This window comes from Aulonocara sp. 'chitande type north' Nkhata Bay, linkage group LG11 (genome assembly GCF_057382095.1).
Source record: "Aulonocara sp. 'chitande type north' Nkhata Bay isolate Kocher_YH1m ecotype deep benthic linkage group LG11, A_spYH_male_GT1.1, whole genome shotgun sequence".
NCBI lineage: Eukaryota > Metazoa > Chordata > Actinopteri > Cichliformes > Cichlidae > Aulonocara > Aulonocara sp. 'chitande type north' Nkhata Bay.
Window position 1 is genome coordinate 35204794 of NC_141354.1, and position 14513 is coordinate 35219306.

At 40.7% G+C, this 14513-nt stretch overlaps 1 protein-coding gene across 2 annotated transcripts in view; it reads left to right on the forward strand.

Annotated features, from left to right (window-relative positions):
• The window catches only part of znf385d (zinc finger protein 385D), a 101059-nt gene that overhangs the window by 13540 nt on the left and 73006 nt on the right, over window positions 1–14513 (forward strand). Inside the window, exon 2 of one of the 2 annotated variants that reach the window (XM_086312330.1) lies at window positions 1470–1612. In XM_086312330.1, the coding sequence (XP_086168456.1) occupies window positions 1470–1612 (143 nt within the window). Of the gene's footprint in view, window positions 1–52; window positions 1613–14513 lie in introns of those variants that run through there. The other variant, XM_086312328.1, reaches the window with a different exon arrangement.

Genomic DNA, 14513 nt, shown 5'->3' on the forward strand with positions numbered 1-14513 from the left:
TTTGTGTCTGTGTGTGCCTGTATGTCTGTGTCTATATGTCAGGTTGGGTATCAGACGCCACCTCTCTGGGGACACCTCAGGCCCTCCAAGGTTTGGAGGCCTATCTCCACCTACCACCACTTCCCCTGCCGGTGGCGGACTCCCTCAGGTGTCGGTGCATTGGTGGTTCTTTGTGTCTGGGGGTGGGCGTCCAGGTACACACCGGCTCACTCCTTGGCGGCCGCTTATCGGGGTCTGGAGCCTGGGGCTCGCTCGGGCCCCTTCGGGGGTGGGGTGCCCCCGGCCTCTCGGCCTGGGGCTCGGTCACTCAGGCACAGCTGGCGGCCGGCGGAGCTCACGGGCGCGTCACTGCAACTCCCCCTGGCTTCTGCTCCGCGGCTGCTGAGTGAACCCTCATCTGGGACTCTCCTCAGCTCTTACTGGAACAGTGGCGCGGCTGCCCCTCTGTTGGTCTTCCATGGTTTCTTGTGTTCTGGGGGCCTCTGGATGTCTGGAGTTTTGATCTCCTCCATACCTGCTTCACACCCTGGAGGACGGGGCTGTGGCCCCCCCACACTCCCTAGCAGATCGTTACATGGAGAAACCTTTGGAATACAAGCGCGCTGATCCACACAGGTATGCACACGGGTGTTCACTGCTCGTAGACCCAAATTACACCTTTCTTGGCTGCTACTTCGAAGCACATCTGTCCTGCGTGCTGCACAACAACATTGAATATTTAGTATTTACTGCTGTTTACACTTAGCTAGATTAATGCGATGGTGTTGTGTTTAGTATGTTGCTTTGTTTTTTGTTTTTTTTGTCTTTTTTTGCTTGTTTTCTATTCTTCTCTCAACAGGTGATCCAGGAGATTTTTATTTTTTTTCTCCCCCCCTTTCTCACTGTCCCTCTCCCCTTCTGTTTTTCCTTTCCTTCCTCTTTCTTTCTCCCTTTCCTATCTCTCACTCATGTCTGTCCCGTCTGTAACATCTGAAAATAAAATATAATAAATAATAAAAACAAAGATCGACCAAATGGACCAATACGGCAATGCCACGATGATCCATTTGGCAAAGTAAATCCATTGGGTATCCTTGTTGGTCTTCAGACAACAATTCTGATGGCTAAAGAACCAAATGGGACAGGCGAAAAAAAAAAAAAAAAAAAAAAAGATGAATTACAATGTATTTCACAAGCTGCCAAAAATACTTTTTTACTTCTGGCATTAATTTAAGTTCAATCAATTTTCACTGTACGCTCTGGAGCCAATGTCAGGAATGTCTTGCCTTGGCAGTTGTGGTGGCTGAGGTGCTTAAGTGGTAGATTAAATGATTTGTACAAACCGAAAGCAGGGGCATCATGATGTCGTAGACCTGAATAAAACAAGCACTGAAGATTAATTTAAATGTACGCTTCCAGATTTCGGCTTGTGCATCTTGCCCTGTTGCTGTCTGTAGTTCATCATGTTGCCTTTGCTCTCCCTCCTGCAGGTAACACATGTCAAAATGGCCTCATGCCTGCATTGGTGCGTCCCACCCTGCCTGCTGTCCAGACCTCGCTGGCCATGAAGCAGTTTCTACCTATTCCTTTGGATACAGCCTCAGCGGTCAGCCTCTTTCCAGGATTCAACACAGTGAGTGTCATCCTTATCTCCTTGTGTCATGTGATCGGCTTGCTGGTTTTCAGATTCTCTTTGACTCCTGCTAAGGTCACAGTGAAGGACACCCTCTGTGATCTCAGCAGCAGAGACAGATTTTGTATTTCAGTTGTGTTTTTGCCATATTTGTCAGCATGTTTGTTTAAGCTGTTATTACTGCTTCAAAAAGATACAATGAGGAGCTTTTAGCTTTGAGGCAATAAGCTTCAACCTTTTTTTCCACGTCTTTTTATCAAACACTCTTTCACACAGTTGCACATAAACCATTTAATTAGGATGATTCTTTCAAAGCTTAAATGTGAGTTTGAAAGGGAAGGAGTATGTATAATGTGGCTGACACTTCTCTGAAAAGGCCTATGTCTGTCTATGGATTAATAAATGCTTTATTATGCAAACATTTAGATAGAAGCCATTTACGTTGATCTCCAACCATTTCGTTGTATATCTATTATAGAACCACACATTTTGTCTTTTCTCAGTGCTCCACTAATGTGTTTCTGCATTTCTGTATGTGTGATTATTGTGATTATTGTGCACTTACTCTGCTAAGAGTTAACCTAATCTGTTTTATCTTTATGTGATTTATAGACAGCTCTGCCTTTAAGCTCCAAGTTCAAAACTCATAAAAACAGAGGAGGTTACTTCTCTTGGAAGAATTTGTCTGCAGAGGACAGCTCATCTCCTTGTTAACATTCACATCTGTTTTTATTTTTAATCCAGACGCAGACGACGATGTAGCTTACTGTAGAAAATGCTGAAAACTAGTGTGCATCCAAGCAGTGTAAAATGGCACAATCCAAAATGTGTCTTCAAAACCAGCCATTGTTTCTTTTAAAAATATGGCTTCTTAAGTATTTCTTAGAGCACAGTGAGCCTGCACAAGCATGCTTCAAGATGCACTCATAATGGTAGCAAAGGTCCGGCTGCAGAAATGTTGCAAATAATTTGGCTTCATTTTATGTGTCTTTGTCCAAATAGTTTGCTGATAATCACCAAGATGTTTCCTGGAAAGAACTGTGTAGTTCGCTATTAATTATAGGAAAACAGACGTAGTGTTGAGAGGTTACTTTTTCAGACTTGTATTTGTGAGTAATTGCTGTCAGATCGAGAGTCAATGCGCAGCTGGTCAGCTGAACATCAAAAACTGTTAAATTTGTTTAGAAGCAGACAAACATGAAATTTCTCTCTAATTAGTAACTTCTTACAGAATCACTCGCAGAAAACTTCAGAGAAAATATTAAGACTTTACACTCAAAGTGTTTCCAATTGTTTTTCACATTGTCCATTTTTCACTGTGTTTGGCTCACATTCTTTCTTTGTTGTTCTTAATCAGTGCTGGCTACATCCATAACACCCCTTTGAAAGCTTCTAAAACTTCAAAGCATCTAACATTTTTGACCAATGTTATATACTTGTAGACTTGTATACTGTACCTCTTTTCCAAGAAATGCTTTCAACAGTGATGAAAACAAGATAAATCTGTACTTTTATTCACTGTATAGTTTGCAGCATTATTTTGAAGCCAGATAACAGTGGTGGGTTGCAACACAACTGAAATACCACAAATTGTTACGTAGATATGTATGCATGTAGTGGACTTAATGCATAAGTTAATAGGAACGATATAACCTGAGTTTATGACAAAATCGCAAATAATTAAAATTTAAATCGAGCACCTCTTCTGTGAACATGATTTCTACTTGAGTCAAATACGGTTTTTATTGCATAAGTGGTAAAAAAACAAAAACAAAAAAACAGTTCAGATCCCACAATGCAGCCTCATGGCAGTTTGTCAAACACTCACAACCAGGGTTTTAATAGTTTTGCAATTTTCATTAGTTTTTATTTTTATTTAGTTTTGACTTCAGATTTTCAATTTTATATCAGTTTTAATTAGTTTTTACCAATTGTTTGCTAGTTTAGTTTAGTTTTTATTTTTTTGAAAATCCTTAGTTTCAGTTTAGTTTTGATTAGTTTCAGTTATAGTTTTAGTTTTGTTTGCAATAATTAAGTGTAACAAAATCCCAGTTTCATCATATCAGTCATGCTCTTCTGCTTATCTTTGGGTATGTTGCTATTCCAGCTACCATACCCTGCACCCTGGACAGGTCGCCTGTCTGTTGCAGGGCTAACACGCAGAGACAGACAACTCACATTCCCACCTATGGGTTCTTTAAATAAATAAATAAATAAAGGCAGATGAACAACCAATGATACCAGGCAACTATAAAATGTATATCTTGGCCCCAATAAGACTATTAACTCTTACAGCACCGGGTGTTCGTAATTTTGGTTCAAGTGAATTGATAAACTTTTTGAAGGCAATTGACTCACACAGTTATGTAGATGTCCCCGTCCTGTTGTCTCGGGATGCATCACGCTGCCTTGCCTGGGGTTAGCTTCTGTTTTCTGGGGATGAGGGTTGAGTGTGCTCCCTTACCTTCTCAAGGTAAGCTAGGTTAGCCTTCTTGTGTGAGCTTTTCAAGTGCACTTTAAGGTTTGTGGGATTTTTTTCCCTTTAGAAATGTCCCTCATAATTTGTCTCTTTCCACTACAAGACACTTGCTTTATCCAAAACACAATCATATTCAAAGTAATCCCAAATTGGACTCTGGCGCTTTCTCCCGACTTTTCCTGACACGATTCTGCGCGTGGACGGAGCAGCAACACAGACGACTCGACTAACGCACTTGCCACCTGCTGGCATAATGAGACATCAAGAAAAAAATCTGGAAACTAAACTTCATTTTCACCCTTGACTATTGTATGACACGCACACATCAACGAAAACTAAACACATTTTTGCTATAAATTCAGTTAATTTTAGTTAGTTTTGTGAACACTCATTACAGTTTTAGTTAGTTTTCCTTTTTTTGTTTTTATTTTTATTTCCATTAACGAAAATGTTTTTTCACTTCTAGTTTTCATTATTTCGTTAGTTTTCGTTAGTTTTCGTTAACGATAATAACCTTGCTTACAACCTATAATCTATTTTCCATCCTTATTTCCATGTAGCCGAATGTGATTTTTCATCTGTCCAGTCTCACGTGTACTATTTTGAGTCCATGAACAGCACTATGAATAAATCAAAAACAGAGTTTGTAGAATTTTAACGAGTCAATATTTGGTATAACATCCTTTACTCTTCAACAAAGCCTGAACTCTGTGGCTATGTTGTAATTTCTTTAAGACGTCTTCAAAAATAGTTCTCCAGGCTTCTTGAAGATCATTCCAAAACCCTTCTTTAGCATTAGCTGCCTTTTGTTCTTTTATTTTGGCAAGATGATCCCACGCTTCTTCAATAATATTGATGTCCGGGCTCTGGGGAGGCCAGTCCATGACTGATAGTCTTCCATTGTGTGCTTTTCTGTCTAGGTATGCTTTTACTTCACTGACAGTGTGTTTGGGATCATTGTCATGCTGAAAAATGAAACTATTGCCAAATACTTTCCAGATGGTATTGTATTGTTGATACTTTTTTAATGTTCATAATTCAGTCATTTTTGGCAAGATTTCCAAACCATGACAGGCCCTTCACCATGTTTTACAGATGCTATAGACACTTGCTGTTGATGACTTGAATGAAAAATTTGATTCATCATTCTATAAGATCTGTTGCCACAGATTTTTGGCCCAGTTCTTGTGTAACTTAGCATACCTCAACCTTTTCTCCCCATTTCGTTTCTTAAAAAACAGCTTCTTGACAGCCATCCTTCTTCTGAAACACTTTCTGATGATGCTTTGGTGAGCAGCAGATGGATCAGCTGCAGGGCCAGAAGCACCTCCCGGGTCCTTGTCGGGTTTTTGCTGGATTCTTTACAATTTCTTAAAGATGTGACTTTCACATACAGTTCATCTGCTGTAGATGTGTTTTTAGTCCTGCCACGTCGTTTGTCCTGTACCTGTTCCACAAATTTTATTAAGGACAGATACGAAGAGATGTTAAAATAAAGAATGAAGCCACTAATGTCCAAAGATAAACTTTGAAAGACCTTCAGAGAGCCTGGAGAACTATTGCAAGCTGCTTGGAGGCAAAATATAAAGACATGACAGCACAGTACTGTACATGACATTAATGTTTTCTAAAAAGTAGGAAAGAAAATCTAGATTTGGAAGCTGGAGGGTTGCTGGTGGGGTGAACCAATGTACTTTTAACACCAGATAACAAAGTTAAAACACAGTAGTTTCCACTTCCTTGTAAAGCTGTGGTTTCCCAGTTGCCAGGGTGACACATCCCTACAAACTATATACTGCAGACACAAAATGTACCTCATGACTCTAAATTGAAAAAAGTGGAGGAAAATGGATGAATGGATGGCAAAGCAATGCCGACTGTTACAAAAACATGTTATTTTGTCTCAGTAGCTCCATGGAGTTGTGGCGCAAACTAGCTGATACAACAGCGAACTCTGGCAAGAGCAATGGAAGGGGGCTCTATGTTTATTTAAATACTGAGTACTACACAAACCAAGTCACTATAGGAACTTACTGCTCCCCAGATTTGGTATACGTAATTCCCAGATACAGGCGATTTTACTTCCTGAGGGAGTTTTCTGTTCTTATCTACATTCTCACTCAAGCTAATGCTAAGCTAGCACAGACTTACATGGACTTCCACTATATCAGTTGTTGAGCCTTGGTCGTACGTTTTTTCCCACCAGTTGCAAAACCTCACCAGGGGATCAAACACGCTTAGCAAATACAAAAATATTACAGATCCCTACAAAGCACTGCCTACCTCAACCACAGATAGTGACAGGTGGTCACTATTTCTGCTGCCTGCATGTACACCTCAGAAACAAATCTGTCCCAGACCTGGAGTAAGGGTCTGTATCCACACGTGGCTCTTTGGAGAAGTTGCACATTGAATCTCATTGTACTGTGTACAGTGAAAATGAATCAGAATCAGAAGACTTTATTTATCCCCAAGGGGCAATTAACAAACAACAGAGCAGCATAACATTGAAGATAAGGACAATAAGAACAGGCAATAAGAGTGAAATAATAAATACACAGAATATACAGTATATACATTTTTTAAATTACACAGTGAATACATTCATTTCAGTTAAATTCAAAAAGGAATATAATCCTTTGGTAATGTCTCTCCTTTGTCACAAAAATAGCTTATGTTGTCGCCCATACTTCTGATTGAAAGAGCCCCAGAGGCAGAAATTACGTACTGTGCCTTTAAACCAGCCTGTCTTTCACTTAGTTTGAAAGTAAAACACAGGCTCCTGATGTGAAAGGAATTATGTAGCCTCTTGTTTTATGACAATGAATCTAGAAGCTTGTGTACAGACTTCCTACTATCTGCTAGGAATAATTCTTATCTGAATTATTATTACATCAACATAAGAAAATGCAAGAACAACCATTTCAACAATATATTGGTTCTGAAGTCAATTTTCAAGCAGAAATCCTGAAAACAAGTCATAATTTGAAATTCTATTATGATGTTAAACTGATTATCTCTGGGTTTAGGATCGTTATTCATCAGTAATGTTTTTTGTTGCGATTGTAGGTTTAGTTTTGACAAACTGAAGCACATCAAAACCTAAACACAATATATAATTTATGCCCAGGTACTCAAAGCACTTTCTAATTTCTTCAGTGATTGTTTTGCTGTATACCTATTCTCTATATTTATCTGTTAATACTTTTCCTTTACAGCTCATCCTTTTAAACAGTAACAGTAGTAAACAGCTTTCTGGAATGCAGTGATAGCATGTGGCTGCACAGACCTTATTAGATTTGTGACCTGTGAGGAGCCACCTTCTAAATGGAGCACTCACCCGATGTGCACTTACTGTAGCAGGATGTGTACACCCGTATGGATCTATTGATTTTTCTTTTTGAAAGTAGAAAGTAATTATGAAAAAAAAAATGTGGCCTCACCAGCTCAAATCAACAAGGTCATCACAAAAATACATTGACTTCTGGAAGAAAAAAAAAACTCAAATAGATAACCTATCCTAATTTCTTTCTTTTCTTTTTTCTCCTTGCTGCCCTTTTGAAACACCGGGATAGCTCAATTCAAAATGTGCTCAAACGAAAAGGGCTGAAATATGGAGCACAGCTGGATAAGAGTGAGGAAAAAAAACATGAAGGGTGAAAAAAGTGGGACATTACAGAGAAAAGCCCAGATAACCCATGGGAAGACAGATTGTTTCTGCAAGGAGAGTTTCATGAGAAAGTTCAGGAATACTGTGTCCCTTTACTCGCGCTGTCTAATCTGTATTTAACAGACTTGTCTGCAGATAATGAGTAATACACTGGGAAGCCTCCAAATGGTGGAAAGCTGATACTAGATTAACACAAAGTAATCACCTCTTGCACTCTGTCGCACAGACACACTAACACACACCATCTCAGTCTTTCAACCTTCTTCTTTTCTTTTGCGAGCTTTTGTTTCCCTCCATGTCTCATGTTCTTTCAGACTTTGCTCTGAGCTCCTGATTTCTTAATCACCAGAAGAATGTGGTGCGCTTTTAAAAGTTCGAGAACAAGTAGAAAGTTCATGCATATACTGTTCTGCATGCTGTTGTTCTGCCTATACAATCCCTTTGTAGCGCTTTCAGCACCGGTGTAAGTTTGGATTCAAAGGTGCAACAAAGGAGCCTGTTTGCCAGCTCACAGGTCTGATCAGATTTCTTTATGTGTCACACAGCAGGTGGTGTGCTGAGTGGGAAGAGATATTTTTCAACTTATACAAACAGTGCTGAAAATATCGAAGAAGAAGAAGGAAAATTCTGAATTCAAGTAGTTTCTAAAAGCACAAACACTTTTGTATGATGCTTGCCTTTAATTTTCTTGTGTTTACTGTGAAATTAGGAGTACAAATACAACATTTCCGCCTAAAGTTGTAGACTTTAAGTACTAAGCTGCACAAGTGGAAATTTAAAAAGAAGTAAATTACATAAGCAACTTTGTTAGGATTAACTAAGAAGTTGCTTTCCCCCTTCTGCACATGTACGATATGTCTTCACTCAAGCAGATTATTAGAGGAGCTCTGATTTTAATTGTGCACAGAAACCAAACAGCTGTTTGATTCGGTGGAGCAGATTTAGTGAGTTACGGATCAAGCTGAAGCTAGTTTCCATCTGTACTCCCACTGAAAGCAGACGCTTTATATCTGCCCAGATGAGGTCAGATCTTCTTATGTGCCACCGGGGCTCAATAAACATTTAAGCTCCCCTTTTCAAAAAAAAAAAAAAAAAAAAGCGACATGATCCTATAGGTGATGATGACAGTTCTTCCATTAACGCACTGCAGCAGTAGGAGCACACTCATTCTTGGTAGGATTTGTATTATTGGATGGATTGCGATAGAGTAAAAAAAAGAAATTGTGTAAGTGTTTGCATGTCCACACCTGCATGCAGAGGGAATAATACCAAAGTCTCTAGTTGGGGCTTTGTATATTCTTGTTCTGGGATGAGTGACACATTCAGGAAGTCCTTAGCCAGAGGGGAAGAAACAGCGTTTGTTTTCTCTCTCTCGTCTACTTTCTTTTCCCCCAGTGGGGCGCCTTGATACAATAAAATGTAACAGGAAATATGTGGCTTCAAGCCATAGAAGAAGACTTCATGCATGCAACTACATGTGCTCAGAAACGCACGGGGGAGAAATTCTATTAGGGCAAGTTTTCCGGTTCATAAGGAGCTTTAAGACACACACAGTGATGTTAGTAGTTCAGAAAAGGGTGAAAATGAGAATGTTGTTATGGTGTAATATACGGCACCTTACATAATATTTTACTATACTATTCCCACTTGGGTAAAGCTGCTATTTTTTTGAATATTTGTACCATTGTGAGCAAAGTTGCAACAACAATTAATACATATTACTGATTTTGCATATGGATTTTTTCATTTATTCTATACAGATGTGATTTACTTGATTATCCAAAAACTGCAAAAGATGCGCACAAGTAGTAGTGTTCTTTATTGATTTTGCTCTTGAAATATACAAGTTTTGCTGCAATTATTAATACAGCATGATAATTCAAATATATCCAAGATTATTCTGAATACAATCGCGTGTGAGATTATTTAATTGTTCAGTATATTGATGCATTTCACAGTGAAGGTTCGCTTTTCTTTCTATCATGAGAGTTTTCTTGCTATATAACAAAATTGTTTTACCTTCATGGGGCTGTCGATGTCTGTGCCTGTATGTACATGTGTGTGTTTTAAAAAATGTGGTTCTGCAGACCCCCTACTATACCGGTACCTAACAAAGAGATGGTTTTGAATAGTCTGAGAGGTGTTTCTGTCTGCCTGTCTGCAGACAAAATTGTGAAAGATGCAGTCACTCTTTGAGGTTTTAGCTGGTGCATTGTCATTACACGCTCCAAAAAAATAAAGGAACACTTTGAAAACATCAGATATTAATGGGGAACATATCATGCTTGATATCTATACTGATATGGTTTGGATAATGTGTAAGGAATGAAAGGACGCCACACTGGTTGATGGAAATGAAAATTATTAACAATCAGAGGGCTGAATTTAAAAGAAAGTGAAAAGAATATGCAGCAGACTAGTCCATCCTACTCAAAATGGTATTCAGCAGTTCATATGGTCCCTACATACTTGTGTGTGTCTGATATTCTCATAATGAGATGACAGATGGTGTCCTGGGGAATCTCCTCCCAGATCGGGACCAGAGCATCCTTGAGCTCCTGGACACTCTGAGGTGCAACCTGGCGGCGTCAGATGGACTGAAACACAACGTCCCAGAGGTGTTCTATCGGATTTAGGTCAGGGAAGACGTGGGCGACAGTCAGTGATATCAATTCTTTCATCCTCCAGGAACTGCCTGCATACTCTCGCCACATGAGGCCACACATTGCCATGCATTAGGAGGATCCTAGGATCCACTGCACCAGTGTAGGCTCCAAGGATTTCATCCCATTGTCTTTTTTGAGCAGTGTAGTTTGTACACTCAACAAAAATATAAACGCAACACCTTTGTTACTGCTCCCATTCCCCATGGGATGGACGTAGAGACCTAAAATTCATTCCAGATACACAATATAACCATCCCTCCCAAACAGTGGTCACAAATCAGTCCAAATGTGTGGTAGTGGGCACATCTGCTATATTGAGATAATCCGTCCCACCTCACAGGTGTGCCACATCAGGATGCTGATCTGACATCATGAGTAGTGCACAGGTGTACCTCAGACTGCCCACAACAAAAGGCCACCCTGGAATGTGCAGTTTTGTCTCACAGCAAAATGCCACAGATGCCACAAGCAATGAGGGAGCGTGCAATTGGCATGCTGACAGCAGGAATGTCAACCAGATCTGTCGCCCGTGCATTGAATGTTCATTTCTCAACCATAAGCCGTCTCCACAGGCGTTTCAGAGAATATGGCAGCACATCCAACCGGCCTCACAACCGCAGACCTCGTGTAACCACACCAGCCCAGGACCTCCACATCCAGCAGGTTCACCTCCAAGATCGTCTGAGACCAGCCACCCAGACAGCTGCTGGAACAATTGGTTTGCACAACCAAACAATTTCTGCACAAACTGTCAGAAACCGTCTCAGGGACGCTCAACTGCATGCCCGTCGTCCTCATCGGGGTCTTGACCTGACTCCAGCTCGTCGCCGTAACAGACTTGTGTGGGCAAATGCTCACATTCGATGGCGTCTGGCACGTTGGAGAGGTGTGCGCTTCACGGATGAATCATGGTTCACATTGTTCAGGGCAGATGGCAGCTGAGAATGTCCCAGTTCTTGCATGGCCAGCATACTCACCGGACATGTCACCCATTGAGCATGTTCGGGATGTGCTTGACCGGCGTATACGACAGCGTGTACCAGTTCCCACGAATATCCAACAACCTCGCACAGCCATTGAAGTGGAGTGGACCAACATTCCACAGGCCACAATTGACAATCTGTTAGACTCCATGCGACGATGTGTTGCACTGCATGAGGCAAATGGTGGTCACACCAGATACTGACCGGTTCTGGGTCCCCAGACCCCCAATAGCGCAAAAAACTGCACATTCCAGGGTGGCCTTTTGTTGTGGGCAGTCTGAGGTACACCTGTGCACTACTCATGATGTCAGATCAGCATCCTGATGTGGCACACCTGTGAGGTGGGATGGATTATCTCAATATAGCAGATGTGCCCACTACCACACATTTGGACTGATTTGTGACCACTGTTTGGGAGGGATGGTTATATTGTGTATCTGGAATGAATTTTAGGTCTCTACGTCCATCCCATGGGGAATGGGAGCAAAAACAAAGGTGTTGCGTTTATATTTTTGTTGAGTGTAGTTACTACTCAGGATGTTATGTGAATGATCCAGTTTGTCTTTTGTCTGATCCTTACCAGTGGTAAGACTTGGTCCAAAATCCATCAGTCCATCCATGCTTGGGAACCCAAAGTCATTGGTGCATGTCTGTGTACAGTAGGAGGAAATAACAGAACATGCAAACTCCACACAGAAAGACCCTAACCCGCCAGAAGCACTGAAGTCAGAATCATCTCGCTGTGAGGCCACAGTCCTAAGTACTCTACCACCATGCTCACCGTGGCCCAGATTAAAAGGAGGAAAACGACTTTGGGAGGATTCTTGGCACCTCTGTGTTTTTTTAATAGAATAAAGCTACACTTTAGAATTTCATTGCATCCAATTGTCACTGAAATATATCAACCATTCTTACTGATATGAAACTTTAGAAATGTCACCCAAATTGAAAAAACAAACACATTTTTTTGCTCCACAAATGTACACTTGTTATGTTTGTTTGTTACAGCTGACACCTCACAAAACTTGACACACACACACAGAAATGTGTTGAAGATAACACACAGTTCCTTTTCAGCAAAAAGGCCAGTTTGCAAACAGCTTTGAAGAAGTTTTTGGAATTGCTCTGCAACTTTCAATTGATTCAATCACGGAGAAGTTACTGAAATTGCTACCTTGAAAGAAATGGAGCAAACCAGAGAAGAAAAGGGGGGAAAAGGAGGGAGCGCGTGACAGAAACGGGAGAGTTTTGGAGCGTAATGAAAGAGAAAAGTGAAAGGGGGAGAAGCAGTTTTCGGTTTAACAGAGTGGAAGGCCCTGCCGAAGAGGTGGTGTGTGTGTGCCAGTGTGTGTGCATTTAGGTTGTCTTTCTTTGGCTCTGGAAATAAGATCTATCTTGCCTGGAGCGTACATTTGTCTTGGAGAAACAATACAAACTCTATTTCCCCCTGCAGAGTAATCAGGAATGTGATTTATCGATTCTGGGCACAGATCTGCACGCTGGGAAATTGCTTTGTAGTCCTGCAGCTGCAGTGACACACCGGCCTCCGTCTGCATTCAAGACAACATCACAGTCCATTTCAATGTGTACCTACCCTCGCTAAGTCAATGTTAGCATCAGTGACTGTAATGGAAATGTGCTCTTTGACAAAGCACATAACACAGTAGCAGTAAAGCTGGAGGAGTTCTTTTGTTTATTTGGGCAAAAGTCCTCTTTATTTTCTGTATAGTTTTTTGGTGACTGACAAGTGGAAGACTTCCAAACCGGCCCGAGCTCCAAATCTCTGCACATATTTTAGATTTCCAAATTGCATTTTATCAGCTTATTCATAATCTCCATCTTTGCTGACCTTTTCACCTTGCTGCAGTGTTGTACAGGTGCACTCCAGAAACCTTTGACATCACTGCTGGGTGCATCTGTAGACTGTAAAAAAAAAAAACCCCACTTCTGAACACATGTAATGACAACCAGCAGCAAAACTGTATTTCAGCCTGGTGTTAATTTACTCTTTTTAACTGATGATTGTGGAGCAGCTGCACAGACAATGTCATTAAAAAACAATCCTGTGCAGATATACATATTAGGGAAGAATGTTTAAGACAGTTTAAAGCTTTCTCTCTACTAATACTGGCAAAAGAAACCTTGTGATGTGCACAAAGCATCTGACATTGAAAAAGCGTCTGCCTGCAATTTCACCAAGGACCCCGAACTTACACAGAATGAGAATTTTACTCCTGATTTGTTGGAACAGAAACTCCTTCAGTGGTATAAGAACAAGTACAGGTGATGTCCATGTGCACATCTGCAAAGAAGCCTTAGCTAGAACAACTTCAAAGGTCATAATATTGTGGTGTTTACAGCTACTTATGCTCTCCCTGAGCAATTTAACAACAATGTTCTGCTTTGAGATACAAATAATTTAAAAAATAACAACTATGTTATTTCTTAGGTTAGATTATAAGGGTTAGGTTATAATCTACCCTAATCTAAATGTGGTATTGTTCTATACAGGACTCTAAAACAAAAAAAAAAAGGAATTGTAGGGATAAAACGCACTTAAAGATCCAGCATCCACTCCAACTCTGCAACTTTCATTAAAATTGTTGCCTCATAAATGACAAACGATTGTTCAAAGCAGGCTTTGTATGGTGATAAAAAATAAAAAGAACAAAGGGTGAGTTAAGCCTGCTTTGCAGACTCTCATTTGATTTATACATGTCCTATAAACATCTAATGGACTCTATAAATTGTATTCCTGGGGGAAGCATGCAAGGCCGCAAAACAACAGCGAATGATCAAAGGTAGAAAGAGTGAGCGGACCACCACAGTGCCAGGCGCTGCCTTCCAGCCAGTCACACCTGGAGCAGAGTGGAGTGCATATCTGTTTAATGCGTGGCACAGCGGTCCTTATCATTTAGCTCGTGCTCTGGGGCTTTTTAACCCCCTGAACTGAGTGGAAGCTTTATGTTGGCAGAGCTTGTCTCGATGTGTTCTCCCACGATAATATTTCACTCTTTTTGGGTAGCTGCCAGCTCACAGCTCTCTCTGGTGGAATGCAAAGAGCTCAAGATGATTTTTTATGGAGGTGTTTAGTGCCAGCTTC